Genomic DNA, 19,853 nt, shown 5'->3' with positions numbered 1-19,853 from the left:
GCAGCTGGCATACAGTGCTGCTCGCTCACACTTGACCCCAACCTCACTGCCTCGACACGGCAACTGGCCAGCTGATCGAGCCGAACTCGGCCCGTGGCCTGTCCTCTCCTCATCCACGACATACCGCCATGTCGCCCACCAGCGTCCTGCGTGGTCGCAAATTTCTCCTGTATACAGAAGGCATGTCAGATGACGACATCGAAATATGTGCGGGCCTCCTTCGGGTGAGTGGCTGCGAGTGGCATCGCTTACCCGCCAGAAGCACGGGGGGACAAGGGTGTTCGCGATCGCAGATGCCACACATGTAGTGGTGCACCCCCCAACGGCCGAGACCTTCAAGAACTGGAAGGACAACTTGGAACGGTTCTTAAAGGCTCAGCTTCAAGCCGCAGCCTCACTCCTTCGCGTGCCGGTATTAGTTCGGTCAGAGCACATCACGGATTGGACGCGCACCGGTTCCGAGCCGGAGGTGGACGACGCAGGAAACCGCCCGCTGTGGGGCCCATTCGACCGCCTGTCGCCGGCTGGCGGCGACTCCCGATCTCATGGCACGGCTCAGCAGTATCAGACGACGACCGACGAACAGGGAGGGTCTGCCTCTTCGGGTCCTGGAGACCATGACGCACCTTCAGCCCCCACCGGAACGGACCCCTTCGGTGGTGCCTTGCCATTCAGCGTTGTCGAGGACCCCAGTTGGTCCTCCACAGACGCGGGGACAGCCGACTCGTCACCCAACTCCGCCCCTCCGACCACGCGGGACACCAAAATAAAGGTGATTTCTTCGTCATCCAAGCTCGACACCTCGAAGCCCAACGTCTTCAGCGGCCCTCGCAGCTCGTTCTTTGTGGCGGACGGCTGTGGGGAGGGATTAGCAGGAATCATCGTTGTGGGTCGTGAAGCTGGCCAAGCTGACACCGTAGTACTTGGGCGGAATCATCGTTAACGACCTTCACATTGTGGACTACATCATCGTGCCAGGGAAAAAGTCGTCGACAATGTCTCTCGGCGGAGTTGCCCCGGCGGCCCACATTCTTCGCGAGCGCTTCGTGATGGACTGCGCTCTGCACCGCAAGCTCCGAGACCCTACGCGTCAGTTATACATTCCCAACTGGGCAAGAGCACGAACAGTGGTACCCAGGCCGAACGTACCGCCGGTGCCGTCTCCATCTCGTCCGGCTGTGCAGCGCGACTCGGCGGCGTTTTATCTGGCCCGGGCCAGCATAGGAGTGCCGCTCTTCGGGCAGCCACTTGCACGTACGCCTTGCGCTGCCGCCAAGGCAAGCGGCAATGTGTCAACTGAGGAGAAGATCACGCCATCGAAGTCTCTCCCCCGCACCGGCAGCAGCAGCCTGCAGCTTGTGACGCAGGAGGCGACTACGACCACGGCCACGAGCTCGACCTCGACCTCTGCCGTAACGATGGCGGAATCTTCGACGCCACCGTCAAGGGTAGGTGCACCCCCGCCCACGACCTTCGCCGCTGGTACGCACCCGTCGAACGCCATCTGGGTGGACGACCGCAGCTCGGTGGAGGACCCCAGCTCCGTGGACGACCCCACCACGGAGGACGCTGCTCCACCGACTGCGCCCCCCTCTGCAAAGCCCCCGTCGACCCCGCAGGCCAAGCGTGGTCGGATCTCGGACCCCACCGACCCTACCGTACGAAGCCTGACACGAAGAGTGCTCGCCACTAAGCCCTCCAGTGCAGAACTCGCCAGCTGGGCTGACGAGACTTGCACTGTTGTTTCTAGACCCCGTATCCGTATGCAAGTTATCCATGTTGAAATAACATGAGTACTCGACTCGTGCAGTACGGCATCCACCCGGGAGCTCGGCACTCCATGTCCCCCTCGCTCATACCCCACGTTCCCCGATGACAGCGACATACATCGAGTGCGTTTCTACTGGCACAGTTTTGTCCAGCACTCATTGTGACGAGGAGGGTAAGCGCACGACCTCGTGCCCTCGGCGGGTGCTTCGGTAACCACCTCGCCCCGTGTGCTCACCCCGACAACGCCTCTCGCCGAGGGGTACCCCACCTTAACCATTGTACTTACTCCGACTGGGGTCGCGAACATGGTCAGAATGTCGCGTTTGCACCAGATCGACGACGCAAGGACCTTAGACCCACGATGTGGCGCTTTGTCCATTGTCCAACGACGCCGATCCTTCATGACACATTCCATCCCGGAACATGCGACGCGTTTGAAACGCATCTGAGACTTACAATGGGTGTTGGAGGCCTACATGGCGGTGCGTGCTGACCGCCCTTTCGACCTCGTGCGAGTGCATAAGATCAGGTAGGGAGCCGCTACTGCCTCTTACTCCCACCTCACCACACCACATCCCTGAACAGACCACACTTCGCCCCCCCCCAAACCAAACCCCGAGACGACCTGAGCGCAATGGCGTCGAACAACAGTATGGAGGGATGCGTCTTCTTCTTCCAACGGCACGGCCTAACACTCCGCACCTTACGCGACTCCGAAGACCTCGTTAAAGTGAGTGGCCACCATGGCTATTGCTCACCTGTCAGAGTCAAGGTGGTACAGTTACTCAAGACATTGAAAGCGCGACACATGTTGTGGCCCTCCCCCGCGACGGAATCCACAACTGGGAGGTGATGCCGAGACACAAGCCGCCGTCGTCAATGGACACTCGGGACATGGACTTCACCCAGATTGCCTATGTGGCGTTTCACACCCCCAAGAAACCCAGAGTCGTGCTGCTAGAGTACATCCAGGCGTGGTCAGAACATGGCCGTCAGCCAACAGGCGACAGCGCAGCATCCTGGAATATTCAGTGAGTAGGCTGCCAGTACACGCTAACATCAGGCTTCGCAGCCGTTCGCAGTCCGGTGACTCGCCAGCCGACACGGAACCCATTGATACCATAGATGGCTCCCTTGAGGTGTCTGAGTCTGAGTCCCATGACTTTGAAGAATCTTCCGCCACCGGCGTGTCGCCTGCCTTGGGCCCCAGCTCCTCACCGATGAACTATGGCGTGGCAAATGGCGGCGTCGCCGGCGCCGCTTCCACCCCACCAGCTCCGCCTGGCCCGACCACCCCAGCTGCCACTGCGGTCGAAGACAGCCCAGCGGCCCCCATCACCAGCACTCAAACAGTCAGCTTACCGTCAAACGTACATCCCGCTGGAACTGTTCCTGGGGGGAATGTGTTGCTGCCACCAGCACCAGGTCCTCTCCGCTATACGTCTTACACCGACACCTCGGCACCTAAAGTCATCACTGGCCGTAAAAAAAGCTTCTTTGTCGCTGACGGCTGCTCGATAGGGACAGCATGGCTCATCAAGGTACGTAGTATATGCTCCTGAACGATATCAACTGACACTTCCCAGAGCCTGGGCGGCACGATTGAGGAGGACCAGTTTGAGGCGCGTTTTATTATCATTCCTGACGACACGACCCCTTCCGCTGCTGCGCTTTGCCTTCCCGGACGTGTCCTGTGGCACCAATTCATCGTAGACTGCGCGTTGCAGCGCCAATTTTTACCCCGTGAAGGGTATGAGGCTCGCACTTCAGGGGCACCGGCTGCCCAATGGAGCTCGAATATGGCCCCGGCACCACGTACTCCGCCCAGATCACGCGTCTCCAACGCCAGTCCCCACCCAGCAAACGAGCAAACTTCGACTTCCGTCACCTCGGCTGTCGTCGATGAGTCTTCGCCCGCCTCCATGCCCATAAGAGTGCCACAGTCGACTCCGACGCCTGCACCCGCTAGTTCGAACCCTCGAAAGGTAGCCCCGCTCCATGGCACCATGGAAATGGGCAGCGACGGGGCCCGCCCCCCAATGTCGTCTTCCACAGCCACTACGGAGGGTGGTGAGGCAGTTACCCGCTCAGCATTGGGTCCACCCGACAGTGGTGTGTCGCGGGCGTTTGCGACAGCCTCGCGATATGCGGCATCCTCGACCGCCGTCAGCGCCACACAGCTAAACGGCGACACAGCACCCGTCTGTCATCGTGGGTCGGACCGTGAGCCCTCTGTACCCAGCCAAAACGCCGCGCAACGCCGCAGGCCCAATAAATCGAAGAGCTGCTCTGCCCGCTCGACTGGCGCCCAACAGCTGCTCCCGACCCACGATACAAGTCCAGTGACCCCCGGCCCCTCGGCGCCGAGCTCGCGCCCACCAACCCCGGGCCCTTCACGCGTTCCACCGTCCGCACCGAGGACCCCAGCGCGTACCCGCGAGTCTACTGCATCGTCACACCCATCGACCCCGGCCGGCGTCACAGGTGCTGGTCCCTCGACCGCGACCAAGCGTATCCACTCGCCCGAGGACAGTGGCCCGGATAAGCGACCGGACCGCCGCGAGCGTCGTTGAACGAGACGTAACCGTCCAGAAGTCACTAAGTGCATATTACCAGTGCTCGCAAGCTGGCCTTGCGAATTGTCTCATTTTTTCTACAGTTGTGGCTCCGTGTGCAAGATTGTCCCCGATGCTACCGTGGTCTGCCGCCACAAAATGGGATAAAGTGGCGCTTCGGCCTCGGCGTAACACCTCCATAGCTGCAATGACACATGCCACCTCGATGATAACTTCTTTCCGGTGCTCCAGAGCGGTAGAGGCCTCTTGAGCGAGTGGGTTCCAGACAAGCATCGCAACAGCGCAGTCGTGGCGATCATGGAACAACAGTCGTACTGTTACTCCCTCTGGTCGACATGGCGGCGGTTCGATTCTCTCGTTCGCAGAATCCGGACCTGTCTCAGGAGGAAGGAGATTGGCGGCCGGGGTCCTGGGACGAGTGCGAGCCGTTTTTGGTGCGCGGGTGACTGGCGCCTCTGCTCGCGCCGTGTGGCCCCACCGCCGTATTGTTGGGACATGATCGCCCATCGTCTCGGGCGATTACTAGTACATTTTGCCCCGTGTGTAATCCTAACACCTCTCGCTCACCATGGTGCCCCGAAGAGACCACTTGCGCACGCCAAGTGTGTGCACTCTCGCACCGGTCCCCACACACGAGGGTATAAACACGCCGTTGACACACAGTTGACACACAAACTCACTTGTCAACCTACATACATACTCTAGTTGACTGACCGATCACATTCACCATGTCGCAAAAGAGCATGAGGGGGTGCCACTTCTTCGTACACAGGGGCAACCAGCCCGGCGCGGCGGTGAACCACACACACAACCTCATAACCGTATGTGCGTGCCCCCAAGAGCAAGCTAACTCCAGGCGAACGGCGGCGCCCTGACCAACAACTTGCGCCTCACGACCCACGTCGTCGCCCACCACCTCTCGGAGGGCTGTGACTGGGTGATCGATGACACGCACCGCCCGCCAGAAGCGCTGCGCTACGCAGGGATGAACTTCCACGAGCTGGCATACAGCACCTGGAGGCTTGGGCGCACGGTTGTTGTTCTACCTGTTTATGTCGCCACGTGGGCGCGTGACGGCCGCGAGCCGCGCGACTCGCGCTGGGTCGTTAGGTGCGTGTGTTGTCCGGCTTTGCTGACTGTAGGCTCCGCCGACCGGCACAAGGCCCAAGTCCTCCCAGGTTGGGCGGACACTCCATTGGACCGAGGCGGCGCTCGGCCTCGCCTCCTGCTCGGGTTGTGGACCACCAGGCGCCGCCAGCACCGAACGTCCCGCCTGCGTCGCCCGCCCCCAGGGTCGCAGCTGCCTCGCCTGCTCCTGTCACACCGGCCGCCATTAGGCCGAGGCGGCGATCGGCTTCGCCTCCCACTCGGGTTGTCGGCCGCCAAGCGTCGCCAGCACCGAAAGTTGAAGCTGTGCCACCTGCCACCACGGTCGTGGCATCTGCCTCGCCTGCTACTGTCGCGCCGGGCACATCTACCGCCTTGAATGCCCCCTCCTCGCCCGCTGTGCCGACGGACAGTGGTTCCAGCATCTCAGCCGCCGCACCAGTCACGCCCCCTCGCTTCGCTCGTGCCAACCCGCGAGACCCACGTCTTCGCTCCGCCCTCGCACTAGCCGCCGCGGATGAGAATGCTCGCCTTGCCCCGGCATTTTCTCGCGTCCCCATTGCGTCCCCCTCCCCTGCCGCTACCCCCGTCCCCGAAGCCCTGTCTCGGCTCTCGTCCCCCTTCCCCACGCCAATCCCACTACGCCCCTCGGAGACAGTCACCCTCCATCCCTCCCCGCACACCGACTCCGCCCCGCCGACCGCCGTCTTCCGAGACCATTCGAGCACGTTCTTCGTGACTGAAGGCTGTGCACCCGGCACTGCATGGCTCATCGAGGTGAGCTGTACCCGTGTTCTGCTGACTCTCAGACCATGGGGGGCACGATCGAGTCCTTCTCGAAAGCGCTGTACATCATCGTCCCAGACCGCACCTTCGCCCCCTTCCACTCGTGACGGCGCTCCACCCCGCGGTCAAGATACTCCGCCAGCGCTTCGTGACGGACTGCGCCTTGCACCGCTTTTTCCAGCCGCTCGAGCCCTACGTCGTGCTCACGGCGTCGTCCTCGTCGTCGCGGGTTGTGGCGCCGCTCGCGCCCCTCTTCTCCAGTGACACACCGACTGCGAGCACGAGCTCCCACCGTTCCGAATCGTCGAGTGAGCATACTACCAGGGCCGCTGGAGCGCAGGCAATCACGAACTCTTCACCACCTCAAAAGACGAGGCGGGGGAGACGTGGTCGAGGAGGGCGCGGGCGCCCGTCAGCTGACTCTACCTACAGTGCATAGCGACTTTTCGTAAGGGCCATGCCTATGCATCACAAGTAGCGACGAGCAGCAAATGGCCATGCTAGATCCGTATTGCATGCCTGGTGAGAAGGACGTTGACGGCACGCCATCTGCCACACTGACGCACTTGACGCACTTGCAGTGCTACGGGCACAATTAACGGCGGCACGCGGCTGACTTTCTTTTCTCGCCACCCTCTCATCAACTAGCTGTCCATCAACCCTTCTCTCCTTCCCTTGTCATCTTCGTCTCTTGACACTCTTGACCCTCTCAACTCTCTCCACCATGGAGATGCAGTACGTGTTCTACACTGCCGTTCGCCAGCCGCCGCAGGTCTTTGCAGCCTACAGCCCGTGCACCTTTGTCCTCGGTGTGGGCTGCAGCAAGATCCTCGCCTGGCTCATCGAGGTAAGTTGTTCATGTCCCTCGATCGCACACGCTGAGTATTAGGAAATGGGCGGCGACATGGAGAGCGCGCGCAATGCCCTATTCTGCCTTCTGCACGTCAACCACGATGGTCGCGTCGTGGGCGGCCTGCCCCCCAAGCGCCTCTTCCACCCCTGCGTGCGCTTCCTCGACTCGAGATTCGTCGCCGACTGCTGCACCGCCGGCCGCTGGCTTGATCCCGACCCGTACGACCTTGTTCTCTCGGAACGCCAGCGCGTGATGGCACCCCAGCAGGTCGAGTACAACCCTCACCCCGCGCACCAGCCCCAGCCCGACCGCAACGACCTCCGCGACGCTGGATCCGACACGGACGATGACGACGATGCGAGTGTCAACTCTACCCCGCCGACGCCGGCTCGCGATGGCCCCCTCACGACCAACGGTACGGGCACCACCTCGGTCTCTGTCAAGCGCGCGCGCGACGACGAGGACGCGATCGAGGGCCCCTCCTCCTCTCGCGTGCGTGTGTAGTGCGCCACCCCCCTCCCACGAGTATGCAGTGCGCCCACCCACGTCATCCCCCTCTCTCTTCTCCGCCCCGAGCAGTAACATGGACGCTCCCTCAGTACACGACCGATGCATAGAAGCTTGTCACAATGACTTGGGCACGACGACACCACCTTGTTGCATGTCATGATTGCCACTGGCGTGTTGCAGTTGACGCGACTGGATGGGCGCCAGGGGCGTCACTGTTTAGTCTCCAGACTCGTCACCCAACTTGCCTCGTTTCTTCATTACACTCTCCACCTGTTGTTCAAGCGAGTCTTGACATCTCCGCTCTCTCTCTCTCTCTCTCTCTCTCTCTCCATCTCAATCTCTCTGCCTCTCTCTCTCTCTCTCTCTGTCACTCTCCACCCTCTCCAGCATGGACGACATAGCCGCTCCACCACCGCCTCCCCCGGCGCAGGTCTTTGCGACCCACCAGCCCTGCACGTTTTACAACGGCGAGGGGTGCGGTCACAACCTTCCCTGGCTCATTGTCGTAAGTTGCAACCCTTCTGCGTGAGCACCACTGACCACCAGACCTCCGGAGGGACTATGGCGACCCGCAGTTCGGCGCTGTACTGTCTCGTGCCCGTCGACAAGACCGGCCGTGCCGTTCACGGCCTTCCTCCCAAGCAACTCTTCCATCCGTCTGTGCGCTTCCTCGACCAGCGTTTCATCCTCGACTGCGTCATGGAAGGTCGCTGGCTGGACATTGATGCGTACGACGTCATGCTCGTGCCCAACAAGTCCACCGTGTTCCAATTCACTGAGTTGTCGCGCTATCCGCACCACGAGGTCAACTTCCCATCGTCCCCCACCAGGTCCAACTCGTCCAACAACCCGCCGCGCCGTCTCCTTCACTATGACGTGCAGAACGACAACGACCGCCACCGCATCTACGAGTTTGGTCCATCGACAGACCACACCAGCGGTGGACGCAGCGTCACTCTGCGGTACGACAAGGCCCCCGACAAGCGTTCCCGCAACGGCGACCACCAGGACGAGTAAGACCCCCCGGTGGGCTCCTTCAAGTCTCGTTTCAGCGACTGAGCAACATGGACAATGATAGCAGTCACTTCGGTAGTGACTTGGCCCCCCGCCCCACCCCACAGTCCCTTGTACCCCACACATCCATGCATGTAGCATCCGGCGCGCTGACCGCGGTCGCTTCTAACGCAGCTGACCCAAGCCTGTCTACACCTCGCCCAGCGACACTCACCCCAACTTCACGGACCGCGTACGAGCGCGGGCGTGAACACAAATACCCTGAATCACCCAGTGGGTACCGGCGGCTGTGCATAGATAAGGAGCCGAGTACGCTGATGCACAGGCAGGGATCGGGCGTGCGGGCCTGGCGCGCAGAAGTCGGCGCCAAGTCGCCGACCACCGAAACGAGGTCCGGCCGATTAGACGTCCCGACGATTCGTTTAAACAGAGAGCAACGGCGTCATTTGTTGACTCGACTTGTAACGAGACAACCGAGCCAAGAGATCTCGTTGCTGCTCCACTGACACAACCGACCGAGACAACTAAAAGTCGGGACGCCGACTCATCCATGCATGTTGTCTCTCTTACCCACTGATCTACCATGGCAAGCACACAAGTTGAATCAAGAAAAGCGTCGTTCGAGCTACGTCCACTGCCGGCGGACTCGCCCGCCGAGTCGCCAGCACCAACACTCGAGCCCCCGACGCCAGCAACAGGCAGCTCGGACGCCCTCCCGACCACGGCGCGCGAGGTACCTTCACTCCCACCGGTCGACCGAGGTATCGGCGCCTGGTCGTTCCTCGTGGCCGGCACGGTCGTCGAGACAATCACCTGGGGCCTGCCGTACTCTGTCGGCGTGCTCCACGCGTACTGGGCGCACGAGATGTTCCCAGGCAACGAGGGGACGATCACGCTGGCCGCGACACTCCAGAACGGCATGCTCTTCGCCGGTGCGGCGTTCTTCGGGCCGTAAGTAAGCACGCTGCTGGCATCATCGCTGACGATAGCCTCCTCGCCGCGTTCCCAAATCACGTCAAGATGCTCCAGATCGCCGGCCTCGTCGTCGCCGCGGTCGGGCTCATCTCGTCGGCCTTCGTAACCAAGGCACGTGAGCAGTATGACCCCGCTGACACCAGGCCTGGCACCTCGTCATCACCCTCGGCTTCCTCTACCCCTGCGCCGGCGCGCTCTACCTCCCCTGCGTATCCATCATCTACGAGTGGTTCCACGCCCGCCGCGGCCTCGCGACGGGGATCATGTTCTCTGGAGCAGCGGCGGGCGGCACGTTCTTCCCGCTGCTGGGCCACGCACTTCTCCAGCGCTTCGGGCACAAGGGCACCATGCTGACCCTCGGCGCGATCTTCGCCGTCGGTAACGGCGTCGCGCTGCTGTTCGTCAAGCACCGTGTACCCGTCGCCCGGGTCACTCGCGCGCGCCGCCCGCGCATCGACTACAGCTTCTTGAAGCACCGTGCGATCTGGGCCATGAGCGGGTTTGTGGTGCTCACGGCCATGGGCAACTTTATCCCCTCGCTGTGGATGCCAAGTGAGTGGCAGCGATGCGTTTGGGGATGGCAACAGGGGCTTGTTGATGGCCACGGCCAGACTGTGGGCCGGCACTTCTGAGGCAGTCTTATTTCTGGGGCGGGTGATCACCCGCCGCGAGGTTATGGGCCTCGTACCTCCCTACCCACGGTGAACTCCTGCTCTCGTCCGACGACGACGACCTCCTAGCTGCACCTCGACCTCCAGTGAACAACGCTCACACCACAGCTTTCGCCCAAGTCGTTGGTACCAAGAAGATCGGCGGCACGGACCTCGTATCACTGATGTACGCCGCATCGGTGGTAGGCAACCTGTCAATCGGGTGGCTGTCAGACCGCTACCCGGCCGGATGGGTGGTTTTCGGCGCGTGCGTCATGTCGTCGCTGGCAACATGGACGTTGTGGGGCTGGGGCGCGAGCGACGCGCTTCTGATCATGTTCTGCCTGGTCTGGGGCTTGACGGGGTTGAGCACCGCGTCCTCGTGGAGCCGGATGATCAGCTACATCTCGCGTGAGTTGGGCGCAAGGTGCGCGAGCTGACCAGCAGAGGACGACCCGACCCTGCCTGGGTTGTTGTTCGCCATGGAGACGGGCCTGCGCGGCGGCGGCAACTTCGCCTCTGGCCCGCTGTCGACCGCCCTGCTCAAGACGAGTGTGCTCAAAGGCGCCGCAGGGGTGTACGGCTCGACCAACTATGGCGTGCTGCTGCTCTACACCGGGGCCGTGACGTTTGTCGGCGGGCTCATCGCCGCCATGTTCCCGATCACGTCGCGGCGCGTCTCGACGTAGCGCCGCGCCATGTACGTGCAGGACCCGCATGGGGGCCGCCCGAACGGACCACTGTATTATAGACAGAGTGAACCGCACTCGCATATGCATAGCCTGGACAAAAACAACATCCGACGATGGCGACTCGAGTGCCGCGCGATGCCGCCTTCGGTCTTGGCCGTCTTGCCGCGTTGCCGCGCTTTCCGAGTCAAAAGTCGGGCGGGATCCAAGTAACCGCCGACGCGCGACAAGCGAAGCCTCTATATCCCACGGCCTCATAAACGTCGCCATCGCATGCATTGATGCCCCACAACGCATCAATGGCGACAAGTATACAGCTACAAGCGACCACGTCTCGCGCACGCACGCCGCTCGAGGCCGCCGGCGGAGCGGCGGGCGAGAATGCGATCCCGCTCACCCCGCTAACGACAAGCAAGTCAACCGACGGCCCCGCACACGACCTGACAGCGCTCGCAATCGCGCCATACGACCCCGACCTGCTCGCCGCGGCCACAGGCGACCCCGAATCCCCGCTCGACGCGACGCCCGCCCTCCCGCCCGTCGATGGCGGGCGCCAGGCGTGGCTTTTCCTTGCCGGCGCGACGACGTGCGAGATGATCGTGTGGGGGCTGCCGTACTCCGTTGGCGTGCTGCACGCTTTCTGGGTCGCCGAGATGTTCCCCGGCGAGGAGAGCACGGTCACGCTGGCTGCTACGCTGATGAACGGGCTGTTGATGGTCGGCGCGGGGTTCCTGGGGCCGTCAGTACCACACACCGTGTCTCTCTGCCCAGCTGACGCCGACGCAGCATCCTCGCCGCGCTCGCCCATTACACCAAGTACATCCAGATCTTCGGCCTCGTCTGCGGCACGCTCGGCCTCGTCTCCACGGCGTTCGTGACGCAGGCATGGCACCTCATCATCACGCTCGGCCTGCTGTACCCCCTCTGCGGGGCGCTCTACCTCCCCTGCGCGACGATCCTGTACGAGTGGTTCCATGCGCGCCGCGGCCTCGCCACGGGGATCATGTACTCTGGCGCCGCGGCGGGCGGGACGTTCTTCCCCCTTCTCGGACACGCACTGCTCAAGGGCGTAGGGTACAAGGCGACCATGATCACGCTCGGCGCAATCTTCGGCGTGGCGAATGGTATCGCGATCCTCTTCATCCGCCGGCGCGTGCCCCTGCCTAAGCGTCATGCGGGTGTCCGCACGCGCGTGTTCCCCAAGCTTGATTGGGGGTTCCTGCGCCGGCGCGCGGTCTGGGCCATGTGCGGGTGGGTGCTTGTCACGGCCATGGCCAACTTCCTGCCCACGCTGTGGATCCCGAGTGAGTAGGCTACAAGGAACGACGGGCGGGCGCTGACATGCCAGCCTTCGCCGAGGTCGTCGGCCCCACTCACCCTAGCGGAACGTCCCTCGTCGCGCTCATGTACGGCGCCAGCATCGCGGGCAACCTGCTCACGGGCCACCTGTCCGACCGGTTCCAAGTACGCTGGGTGGTCCTCGGCTCGTGCGTGTTTGCGGCCGTGTCGGCGTGTGCCTTGTGGGGCATGGGCACGAAAGATTCGCTGCTTGTCGCGTTCGCCGTCGTGTGGGGACTGACGGCGCTCGCATCCGCGTCCGCGTGGTCCCAAATGATCATCTACGTCAGCCGTGAGTATCTCGACGTTGCGCCGCTGACAGGGCAGAAGACGACATGACCCTCCCTGGTCTCCTGTTCTCCATCTTGACGATGCTCCGCGGCGCGGGCAACTTCGCCTCTGGCCCCATCTCCACTGCGCTCCTCAAGTCCGGCGCGGTGGCCGGCGCAAAAGGCGCCTATACCACCAACTACGGCTCGATGATGCTGTACACTGGTGTCGTGACCTTTGCCGGCGGCCTCACGGCGCTCATCTTCCCGAACACATAGAACGCTTCTTCATCGTATCGACTACTACATGGTGTACTACAGGGCATGCATTACTAACTCACGCTGAACGGCTCCTCGCGCGTGTCCTTGGCCTCCGTCTCCGAGCCGAGGCGCGCGACACGCGTCACCTCGTTGGTGGCCGCCTCGCGCTTCAGCTGGCGCGGCAGCAGCGCCAGCCCAGCAGCGTACGCGAGGATCCAGAGACCGATGACCACGCCCCACCCGATCCGCCACTTGTGGCTCACTTCCCCGTGGCCGCGGTACGTCCACTCGCTCGTGAAGCCGAGCCACGCGACGGCCCACCCAAGGCCGACGGTCGCGAGGCCGAGCGTCCAGTGGACAAAGTTGAGCGGGCCGCGGCGCAGGCGCTTGGCGCCGACGGCGTGCGTGATCGCCCCGAGCAGCGCCTGCACCCAGACGATGACGAACAGACTGACGGCTGCCTTGCGGTGCGGCGTGTCGATTGTCTTGAGCGTGAAGCGCGCCCAGCCGATACTCGCGCCGGCCGTGATGAGACCCAGGCCAACGACGCCCTGCACGCCGGCATGGATTAGAAACCACGAGCGGCTGGGGGACACGCCGCGGATCACGCGTGCCGCGAGCACGCCAGACGGGAGGAAGAGCATGGTCGCGAGCGCGCCGCAGACTGCGTGGGCCAGCACGGCGGAGTGAGGGGAGATCTTGAGGCCGCCGTACTCGCCTGCCTCGGAGCCGCTCGAGCCGCCATAGCCGCCCCCGTACTCGGTCGCCTCGGATGCCGCGGCCGACCCGGTGGCCGTGGCGGCCGCTTTGGTCGTCGTGTCGCCGTACCCAGGGCCGTAGCCGTACTGCCTCGGGTGGACTGGCGTCAGAGCTGCCAACAAAGGAGAGACTTACGGTCCACGACGGGGTCAGCGGCGCGCACGAGGCTCGTCGCCGCCAGGAGAGCGTAGCTGATGATGGTGCTGGTCTTCATTGTGCTGTGGGTGGCACTAATGGGCGGCTTGTGCACCCGCCAGCCTTGTTTGTATACTCCGCCACCTGGTCGCTCCTGGCCACACCCCGAGCAACAGTCGCCAACACCTTTGTCAGAGCGGTGCAGATACCACTTCCGCGCAGCCGTCGTACGATATGCGTCGTTGACATTGTCCAGTTCCGTGGAGCTTAGAGTGAGGAAGCTACTCGTCGAGATCCCCCACACGATTAGGTCGCACCGCCACCGCGTCACTCGCCCAACGCACACAGCACCGTCCACCGCGAGTCGGAGAACCTGCTGCCTCGATTCGGGGACGCACGTCAATCCAGATCCCAGAAACACAAGTGGACGTCAGAGGGGAATGTCGTGGCCGTGTGGATTCAGTGCCACCGCGGACATGCCGACGGGGCAGGCGGGATACCCGAGCCGAGGCGAGACGAGATCTGATAGCTGCCCAGAATACCGCGACATCAAATTCCCGCGCGCGGGGCTGTGCAACCTCTGTTGTCTGATAGGCAACGCGGAAAGTGGAGGGGTAGCTTGCCGTCGGCCTGCCGAGGGTCAAAGGCCGTGCTGTGTGCTTTCGCGGGCGTGTGGTTGGCCGAGGGCAAGTGGGGAGCGGGAGTGGGGGAGGTTCTGTGGCGCCTCGTCCACTCGGCAGGCTGCCTGCCGAGAGCGCCCTGCGATGGACGTTGTGGATCCTGTCGAACGCGGCAACGAACTCTCACGCCACGCGCAGCGAGTATCGGCGAAGCGACGCAGGGCGATGCCGAGGGCGACGAGGAGGAGGTCGCGTAAACAACTGGATGCTCGGACATGGCCGTGAGGAAGCCGCGCCTCCACTTTCCCCGTGGGGACGCTGCCAAGAAAAATCACAGTCGCCCAACCGACCAACCAACCGACGCCGAAAGTGCTGTTCCGCGTCGGAGACGGGTGCGACGGCCTGCAGGGCAAAAGAGAGAGGATGTACCTGCCCCACACGGGCTCGAACCGTGGACCTCGGAGTTGTTGCAGAAGTAACAGCTCCACGCGCTAGCCAACTGAGCCATAGGGCAGATGACGTTCCTGGTGGTCGTGGGTCGGTCTTGGGCGGGCGGGTGAGGCTGCTCTTCCCGCGTAGCGAGCAAGTCTGACCTGCCGGGGCCTAGAAGAGTGTATGGGTCTGCAGTTTGACGTGATAGCTTGGTCCGAGGCCCAACAGCAGGGTGGTGAAAAGTAGAGGAGGTGCGGCGGGTGGAAGAGGCGGGGAGGGCCGAAAGCGCGGTGGAGGTCGTCCACTTGTTGTTCTGATTCCAATTCATCTGCTCACCACTCACTCGCCTCGCTATCTACCGGAGCGCTGGCCGCTTGGCTGTATACTTACTCACTTACTTGGGCTCTCCAACGCTCACCACGCTTGGCATGCGCCTCGCCGTCAAGACCAGCAAATGGCGGCGATGGAGGCTGAACCCTGACCCGATGCGCCTCCAAGAGCCGCGGTTGAGACAATCTTGGTTTCTCTCATCGTCGCAACATTCACCACGCCGGCACAACATGGACCACCACCCAGCTCCCTCCCTCCCCGACCTCCCACCAGAGATCCTCCTCGCCATCGCGGGGCACCTGTACCTCCCGGCCCTCTCCGCCCTCCGGCTGACATGCACGAGTGTGAACGACGCGCTGTCGCCGCTCCGGCGCACCATCTTCCACCGGGTCGGCGTCATCGCCACGGGGGCGGCAATCCTCTCGCTGCTCGACATGGTGGACAACACGCCCGTAGCCGAGCTGATTGACACGCTCGAGCTCAACGCCGCCGTGGTCCTCGACACGGAGGACGAGCTCCGCCCAGCCCTGCACGCGCAGCTCGGCCTGCTCGAGCTTGACATGCTCGACCTCGGCGTCATCCGCGTGATGGGCACCCCAGAGCGGCTATACCCCGATCAACCAGTGCACCCAAACAAGCCCCTCGCCAACCTTCTCGCCCAGGTCTTCGTCCGCCTGCCGAACTCCGCTCCGTGAGCGCAGACTACTGGAACCCCGAACACCGCGAGGACACTGGCACCCCGCCACCCGGCACGTTGCTGGGTTACGCCTCTCTTTTCGACCAATGTGTCCAGCTCGTCTGGCCAGGCCAATCTTCAATCACCTGTCTGTTCTGGGCGCTCCTCTTCGGCCTGGCCCACGCGCATGAGACGCGCACAGAGAAGGGGTATGCCACACCAAAGGGTATCCGCGCAACGCACGTTGGCGTGAGTCACACGTCGTTTGTCAACGCCGTGGCTTACTCCGACTTGCTCGCCCCCGTCCTCGGCAACTTCGTCCATCTGTGCCTCCGCGTCGGCGGCCGCAAGGAGCCGCCAACCAACATCGAGCTCGCGGCACTGGGTGCCTTCTTGGGCATGATGCCGCGCCTCACGCAACTGTCGCTGTATGGGCGAGACGGCCAGCTAGACGCCGGGGTGCTGTCCAGCCTCGTTGGGCCGACTGCACCGCGGTTCGACAGACTCGAACGCCTCGAGCTCATCGCGCACGACACGACCACCAACGTTCTGTTCGACATCCTCACATTGACCCGCGCGTCGTGGGTCCGGCTCACGGACATCAGGCTGAGCCGAGCCGTGGGCGAGAAGCACGGTCGCGAGCCGGCCTGGGTATCCCTCCTCGAGGCAGTGTCCGCGCACCACAAAGCCCTCTATACGACCAGCACCGTCACCTCCCTCGAGCTCAGCGGAGCCATGGAGACCGGGGGCTACGACTTCCTGTCGATCGATTTTAAGCACCCCGCGCCACTCGACTCGATCGGATGCTGCTTCGTCCTCGGCTTTCACGACGTCGACAACTACGGAAACGTGCACCGCCTAAAGCCGGGCGACGACATCTTTGCGCGTGTCGCCGACGAGCTGTACTTGGAGAAGGTGGAGTAGGCGCACTCACCCCGGTATGCATGTGCAGTGCATGTCCTCAACGTCTACATGCATGTCCCCAACGTGCACAAGCCCCACGGACACCGGAGCACGCTGACGCGGCGACGGCGAGGCATGCCCGCAGACCGTGACATCACGGCGCACTTAACTTGACGACACTGACCACGAAGACGACCGCAGCCACCAACAATGGCCGACACTGAACCTGCCCAGCCGACTTCACTCCCCGACCTGCCCGCCGACGTCCTCCTGCACATAGCAGACCTCCTCCAAATCCCCGACGTATGCGCCCTGCGACTGTCATGCACGGTCATAAGCGACGCGCTCGCGCCACTCCGGCGGCGGTTCTTCGGCGAGTTCGGCGTCCTCGCCACCCCCGCCGGCCTGGGAGCCCTCCTAGCCATCGCGTCTGACCCGCTCGTCGCCCCGTACGTGAAGTACATCACGGTCAACACAGCGAGTGTGTTCGACACGGCACCGCACAAGCCGACACTGTATGAGCAACTGGCGCTGCTCGAGCTCGACGGGCTCGACGCGACTATCAACGTCATGCGGGTCAGCACGACCGGCGTGCGCCGACATCCCTCGGCGCCCTTCCTGCGCCCAGGCGCGCTGCTGCCCACTCTTCTCGGGAGAGCGTTCGCGCACCTCCCGAAATTGGGGGAAGTGACCACGGGATACTGGAACCCGCGGGCCAACGACGACAACCCGCCGCCCGACGCGCGGATGACACTCGGACTGGGACACATCCTGCGCCAGCAATGTGGCTTAGGCCAAGGCGGGGAGAACGTTGAGACGCGCGTGTTTTGGGGGTTGGTGTTTGGCCTGGCGGGCGCTTGTGCCGCGCGCAAAGAGGCTGGGTTTGAACAGGTCAAGATCCTCCCGTCTACCTTGTACGGGGTGCACCTTGCGTCGTTCGCGGCTGCCATGCGGCATGCGACTTACCTCGCCCCTGCGGTGCGGGAGCTGGAGGTGCTCCGCCTGTACGTCCGACGCAGGGACGGGGCGGAGGAGGACCTCGAACGTGAGCTGGGCGGGCTGGCGGGGTTCCTCGGCCTGGCGGTCAGCCTCGACTGGCTGTATCTGCAGGGTGGGGACGGGCTGAGGGTGCTCCAGTGTCTCCTGCGGGACGGGGCGCTCGCGCTGCCGAAGCTCAAGAAGCTCGACTTGTACTACCACGAGACGACGACCGACGTCATGTTCGACATCCTCACCAACACGCATCTTACGTGGGTCCGCCTCCACGGTATCACGCTACACTGGGTCGAGGGCAAGGTGCCTCGCCGCGAGGGATCGTTTTGGGCGGCACTGCTCCTCGCCGTGTCGGCGCACCACGACGCACAGGGTACGAGGAGCGCCGTCACTTCGTTCGCTATGAAGTGTGTCCAGGAGTCGCGCGAGGGGCGCGTCGAGAAGGTCAGGTTTGCGCGCTCCGTGCCGGACGACTTTCGCGTCTTTGTGCAGAGGAACAACCCCCTGCCTGACCTTGACATGGTGCAGAGGGTCGACTCCGGCGAGGATATCTTCCGGCGCGCGGCGGAAGAGATTGGCAATCAGTAGACTAGTATGGGTCCAGGACATGGCAGGAGATTGTACTATCACTTATGCATTCTACTAGGCTAGGACCGCTGAGGGCTGCAGACTACACTACGCAAGCTTGGAGATGAGCTTGCCGCGCGAGTCGCCCGAGTAGAGGCGCTGCCACGTCGCAGGCACCTCCTCAAGCTTGTTCTCGACCACGGTGTGCGCCTTGGGCCCGTCAATCTTGCCCTCAGCGACCCACTTGGCGAGGTTCTCGACCGCCTCGGCCGTCGAGTCGGCATAGTCGAGGAAGAGGAAGCCCTGGATGTCGATACGGTTGAAGAGCACCTGGCTCCAGTTGGTCAGGCGGAGGTCGCCGCCGTTGTACTGGTCCATGGCGCCGCACATGAGGATCTGGCCGTGGCGCTTGACGAGGGCGAGCATGGCGTCGAGGACGGCGCCGCCGACATTGTCGAAGAACACGTCGGCGTAGTCGGGCAGCGCGGCGGCGAGGTCGGCCGCGAACGTGGGCGACTTGTAGTCGACGGCTTCGTCCGCACCGAGGCTGCGCACCCAAGCACACTTGTCCTCACCGCCAGCGATGCCCACCACGCGCGCGCCCAGGACGTGCTTGGCGATCTGGACCACGACGGAGCCGACGCCCCCCGCCGCGCCGGACACGACGACGGTCATGCCCTGCTTGATCGGGCGGCCGGCCTTGAAGAGGCCAAAGTAGGCCGTGAGGCCGACCCAGCCGAGGACGTCGAGCGAGTGCAGGTCCGAGTCGGGGAGGGACACGGCCTCGCCCGACACCATGGCGTCGTCGACAACGGCGTGCTCTGCCCAGCCGGCGAGCGCGGCGACGCGCTGGCCGACGGCCCACTTGTCGCTGTTGGACGCGATGACGGTGCCGATAGACGGCGAGCGCACGACCTCGCCCGCGAGCACGGGCGGGACGTACAGCCGCTTCGGGTCCGTCTCGGCGTCGATCCAGTGGCGGAGGGCCGGCTCGTGGCTGAACGCCTCGAGGCGGAGGAGGACCTGGCCGGCCTTCAAGGCGGGGAGTGGGAGCGTCTTGAGCTCGAAGGTCGAGGGCGTGACCTCGCCGCGGACGGGGGCGGTGAGCGTGATTGCCTGGGTGGTGGTGGGGATGGACATTGCGGTTGGGTGGGTTGACTTGTTTGGTTGAGGGCTGTGGGTTCGGTGTGAGCTTGTTAGAGCTGTGATCTTTGGGAGTGTGATGATGGCCATGAGTCGAGGCCAAGGTCAGTGTTTTATACCTCCCCAACTCGTCCCCAACCGCGTCGTCGTGGTCAGCACCTCGGCGACGCTGAGTAACACCCCGACGGCGACTGCTCGTCGTCGCAGTCGTCCAAGACCCCAGACATGGTGTCGGAGTGAGCCTGGCTGGGGGGGTGGGGCCACGCCGAAACGCGTTGGATATCAGATTGCGCCGATATCGCGCGTGTGAGTGCGCGTGCGCGGGCCGCGCGCGCTCGCTCGCTCGTTCGGCTCGCTTGGAGCCTTGCTCTGCTGCACATCCGCGCGCATATCCGCTCGGTCGTTGGGAATAGCCTTGCGGTGTGTACGCGGCGTCGATGGAGCGCAGAGTGCGCAAAGGGAGTGGGAGATTGAGTGGTGCTTGCTGGGACGGCGCC

The 19,853-nt window shown here is 63.4% G+C and overlaps 9 protein-coding genes and 1 non-coding gene across 10 annotated transcripts; 7 read left to right on the top strand and 3 right to left on the bottom strand.

Moving 5' to 3' along the window:
- Positions 1-128: 128 nt before the first annotated feature.
- LOC62_07G009435 (uncharacterized protein) lies at positions 129-1,726 on the top strand (the record flags this gene model as incomplete). The annotated part of the gene is made up of 4 exons (XM_062775988.1): positions 129-224; positions 260-886; positions 921-1,658; positions 1,718-1,726. 4 exons carry the CDS (start codon positions 129-131, stop codon positions 1,724-1,726), a joined length of 1,470 nt encoding a protein of 489 aa, XP_062631972.1.
- Positions 1,727-2,404: 678 nt separating this feature from the next.
- LOC62_07G009434 (uncharacterized protein) lies at positions 2,405-2,887 on the top strand (the record flags this gene model as incomplete). Its single annotated transcript, XM_062775987.1, has 3 exons — positions 2,405-2,500; positions 2,536-2,801; positions 2,869-2,887. 3 exons carry the CDS (start codon positions 2,405-2,407, stop codon positions 2,885-2,887), a joined length of 381 nt encoding a protein of 126 aa, XP_062631971.1.
- Positions 2,888-5,074: 2,187 nt separating this feature from the next.
- Positions 5,075-6,346, top strand: LOC62_07G009433 (uncharacterized protein; the record flags this gene model as incomplete). Its single annotated transcript, XM_062775986.1, has 4 exons — positions 5,075-5,167; positions 5,203-5,456; positions 5,639-6,230; positions 6,263-6,346. 4 exons carry the CDS (start codon positions 5,075-5,077, stop codon positions 6,344-6,346), a joined length of 1,023 nt encoding a protein of 340 aa, XP_062631970.1.
- Positions 6,347-6,892: 546 nt separating this feature from the next.
- On the top strand, positions 6,893-7,667 carry LOC62_07G009432 (uncharacterized protein). The gene is made up of 2 exons (XM_062775985.1): positions 6,893-7,086; positions 7,129-7,667. The coding sequence occupies exons 1-2, from the start codon at positions 6,964-6,966 to the stop codon at positions 7,594-7,596; spliced, it is 591 nt and encodes a 196-aa protein (XP_062631969.1). The 5' UTR covers positions 6,893-6,963; the 3' UTR covers positions 7,597-7,667.
- A 323-nt stretch (positions 7,668-7,990) lies between these two features.
- On the top strand, positions 7,991-8,619 carry LOC62_07G009431 (uncharacterized protein; the record flags this gene model as incomplete). The annotated part of the gene is made up of 2 exons (XM_062775984.1): positions 7,991-8,107; positions 8,149-8,619. The coding sequence occupies 2 exons, from the start codon at positions 7,991-7,993 to the stop codon at positions 8,617-8,619; spliced, it is 588 nt and encodes a 195-aa protein (XP_062631968.1).
- Positions 8,620-9,199: 580 nt separating this feature from the next.
- asaE_14 (MFS transporter asaE) lies at positions 9,200-12,860 on the top strand (the record flags this gene model as incomplete). The annotated part of the gene is made up of 9 exons (XM_062775983.1): positions 9,200-9,567; positions 9,606-9,693; positions 9,735-10,143; positions 10,371-10,652; positions 10,686-10,918; positions 11,248-11,669; positions 11,717-12,234; positions 12,279-12,560; positions 12,596-12,860. 9 exons carry the CDS (start codon positions 9,200-9,202, stop codon positions 12,814-12,816), a joined length of 2,823 nt encoding a protein of 940 aa, XP_062631967.1. The 3' UTR covers positions 12,817-12,860.
- A 9-nt stretch (positions 12,861-12,869) lies between these two features.
- LOC62_07G009429 (uncharacterized protein) lies at positions 12,870-13,771 on the bottom strand (the record flags this gene model as incomplete). Its single annotated transcript, XM_062775982.1, has 2 exons — positions 12,870-13,657; positions 13,693-13,771. The coding sequence occupies 2 exons, from the start codon at positions 13,769-13,771 to the stop codon at positions 12,870-12,872; spliced, it is 867 nt and encodes a 288-aa protein (XP_062631966.1).
- Positions 13,772-14,741: 970 nt separating this feature from the next.
- LOC62_07G009428 lies at positions 14,742-14,826 on the bottom strand. Its single transcript is given in 2 exon segments — positions 14,742-14,777; positions 14,789-14,826. It is a non-coding gene; the product is annotated as a tRNA-Asn (tRNA).
- A 2,037-nt stretch (positions 14,827-16,863) lies between these two features.
- On the top strand, positions 16,864-18,234 carry LOC62_07G009427 (uncharacterized protein; the record flags this gene model as incomplete). Its single annotated transcript, XM_062775981.1, has 1 exon — positions 16,864-18,234. The coding sequence occupies one exon, from the start codon at positions 16,864-16,866 to the stop codon at positions 18,232-18,234; it is 1,371 nt and encodes a 456-aa protein (XP_062631965.1).
- Positions 18,235-18,321: 87 nt separating this feature from the next.
- On the bottom strand, positions 18,322-19,353 carry yfmJ_2 (Putative NADP-dependent oxidoreductase YfmJ; the record flags this gene model as incomplete). The annotated part of the gene is made up of 1 exon (XM_062775980.1): positions 18,322-19,353. One exon carries the CDS (start codon positions 19,351-19,353, stop codon positions 18,322-18,324), a length of 1,032 nt encoding a protein of 343 aa, XP_062631964.1.
- Between the last annotated feature and the right edge of the window lie 500 nt (positions 19,354-19,853).

The sequence above is a fragment of the Vanrija pseudolonga genome, chromosome 7 (genome assembly GCF_020906515.1).
Source record: "Vanrija pseudolonga chromosome 7, complete sequence".
NCBI classification, from domain to species: Eukaryota; Fungi; Basidiomycota; class Tremellomycetes; order Trichosporonales; family Trichosporonaceae; genus Vanrija; species Vanrija pseudolonga.
This window is presented reverse-complemented; position numbering and strand designations above follow the sequence as displayed.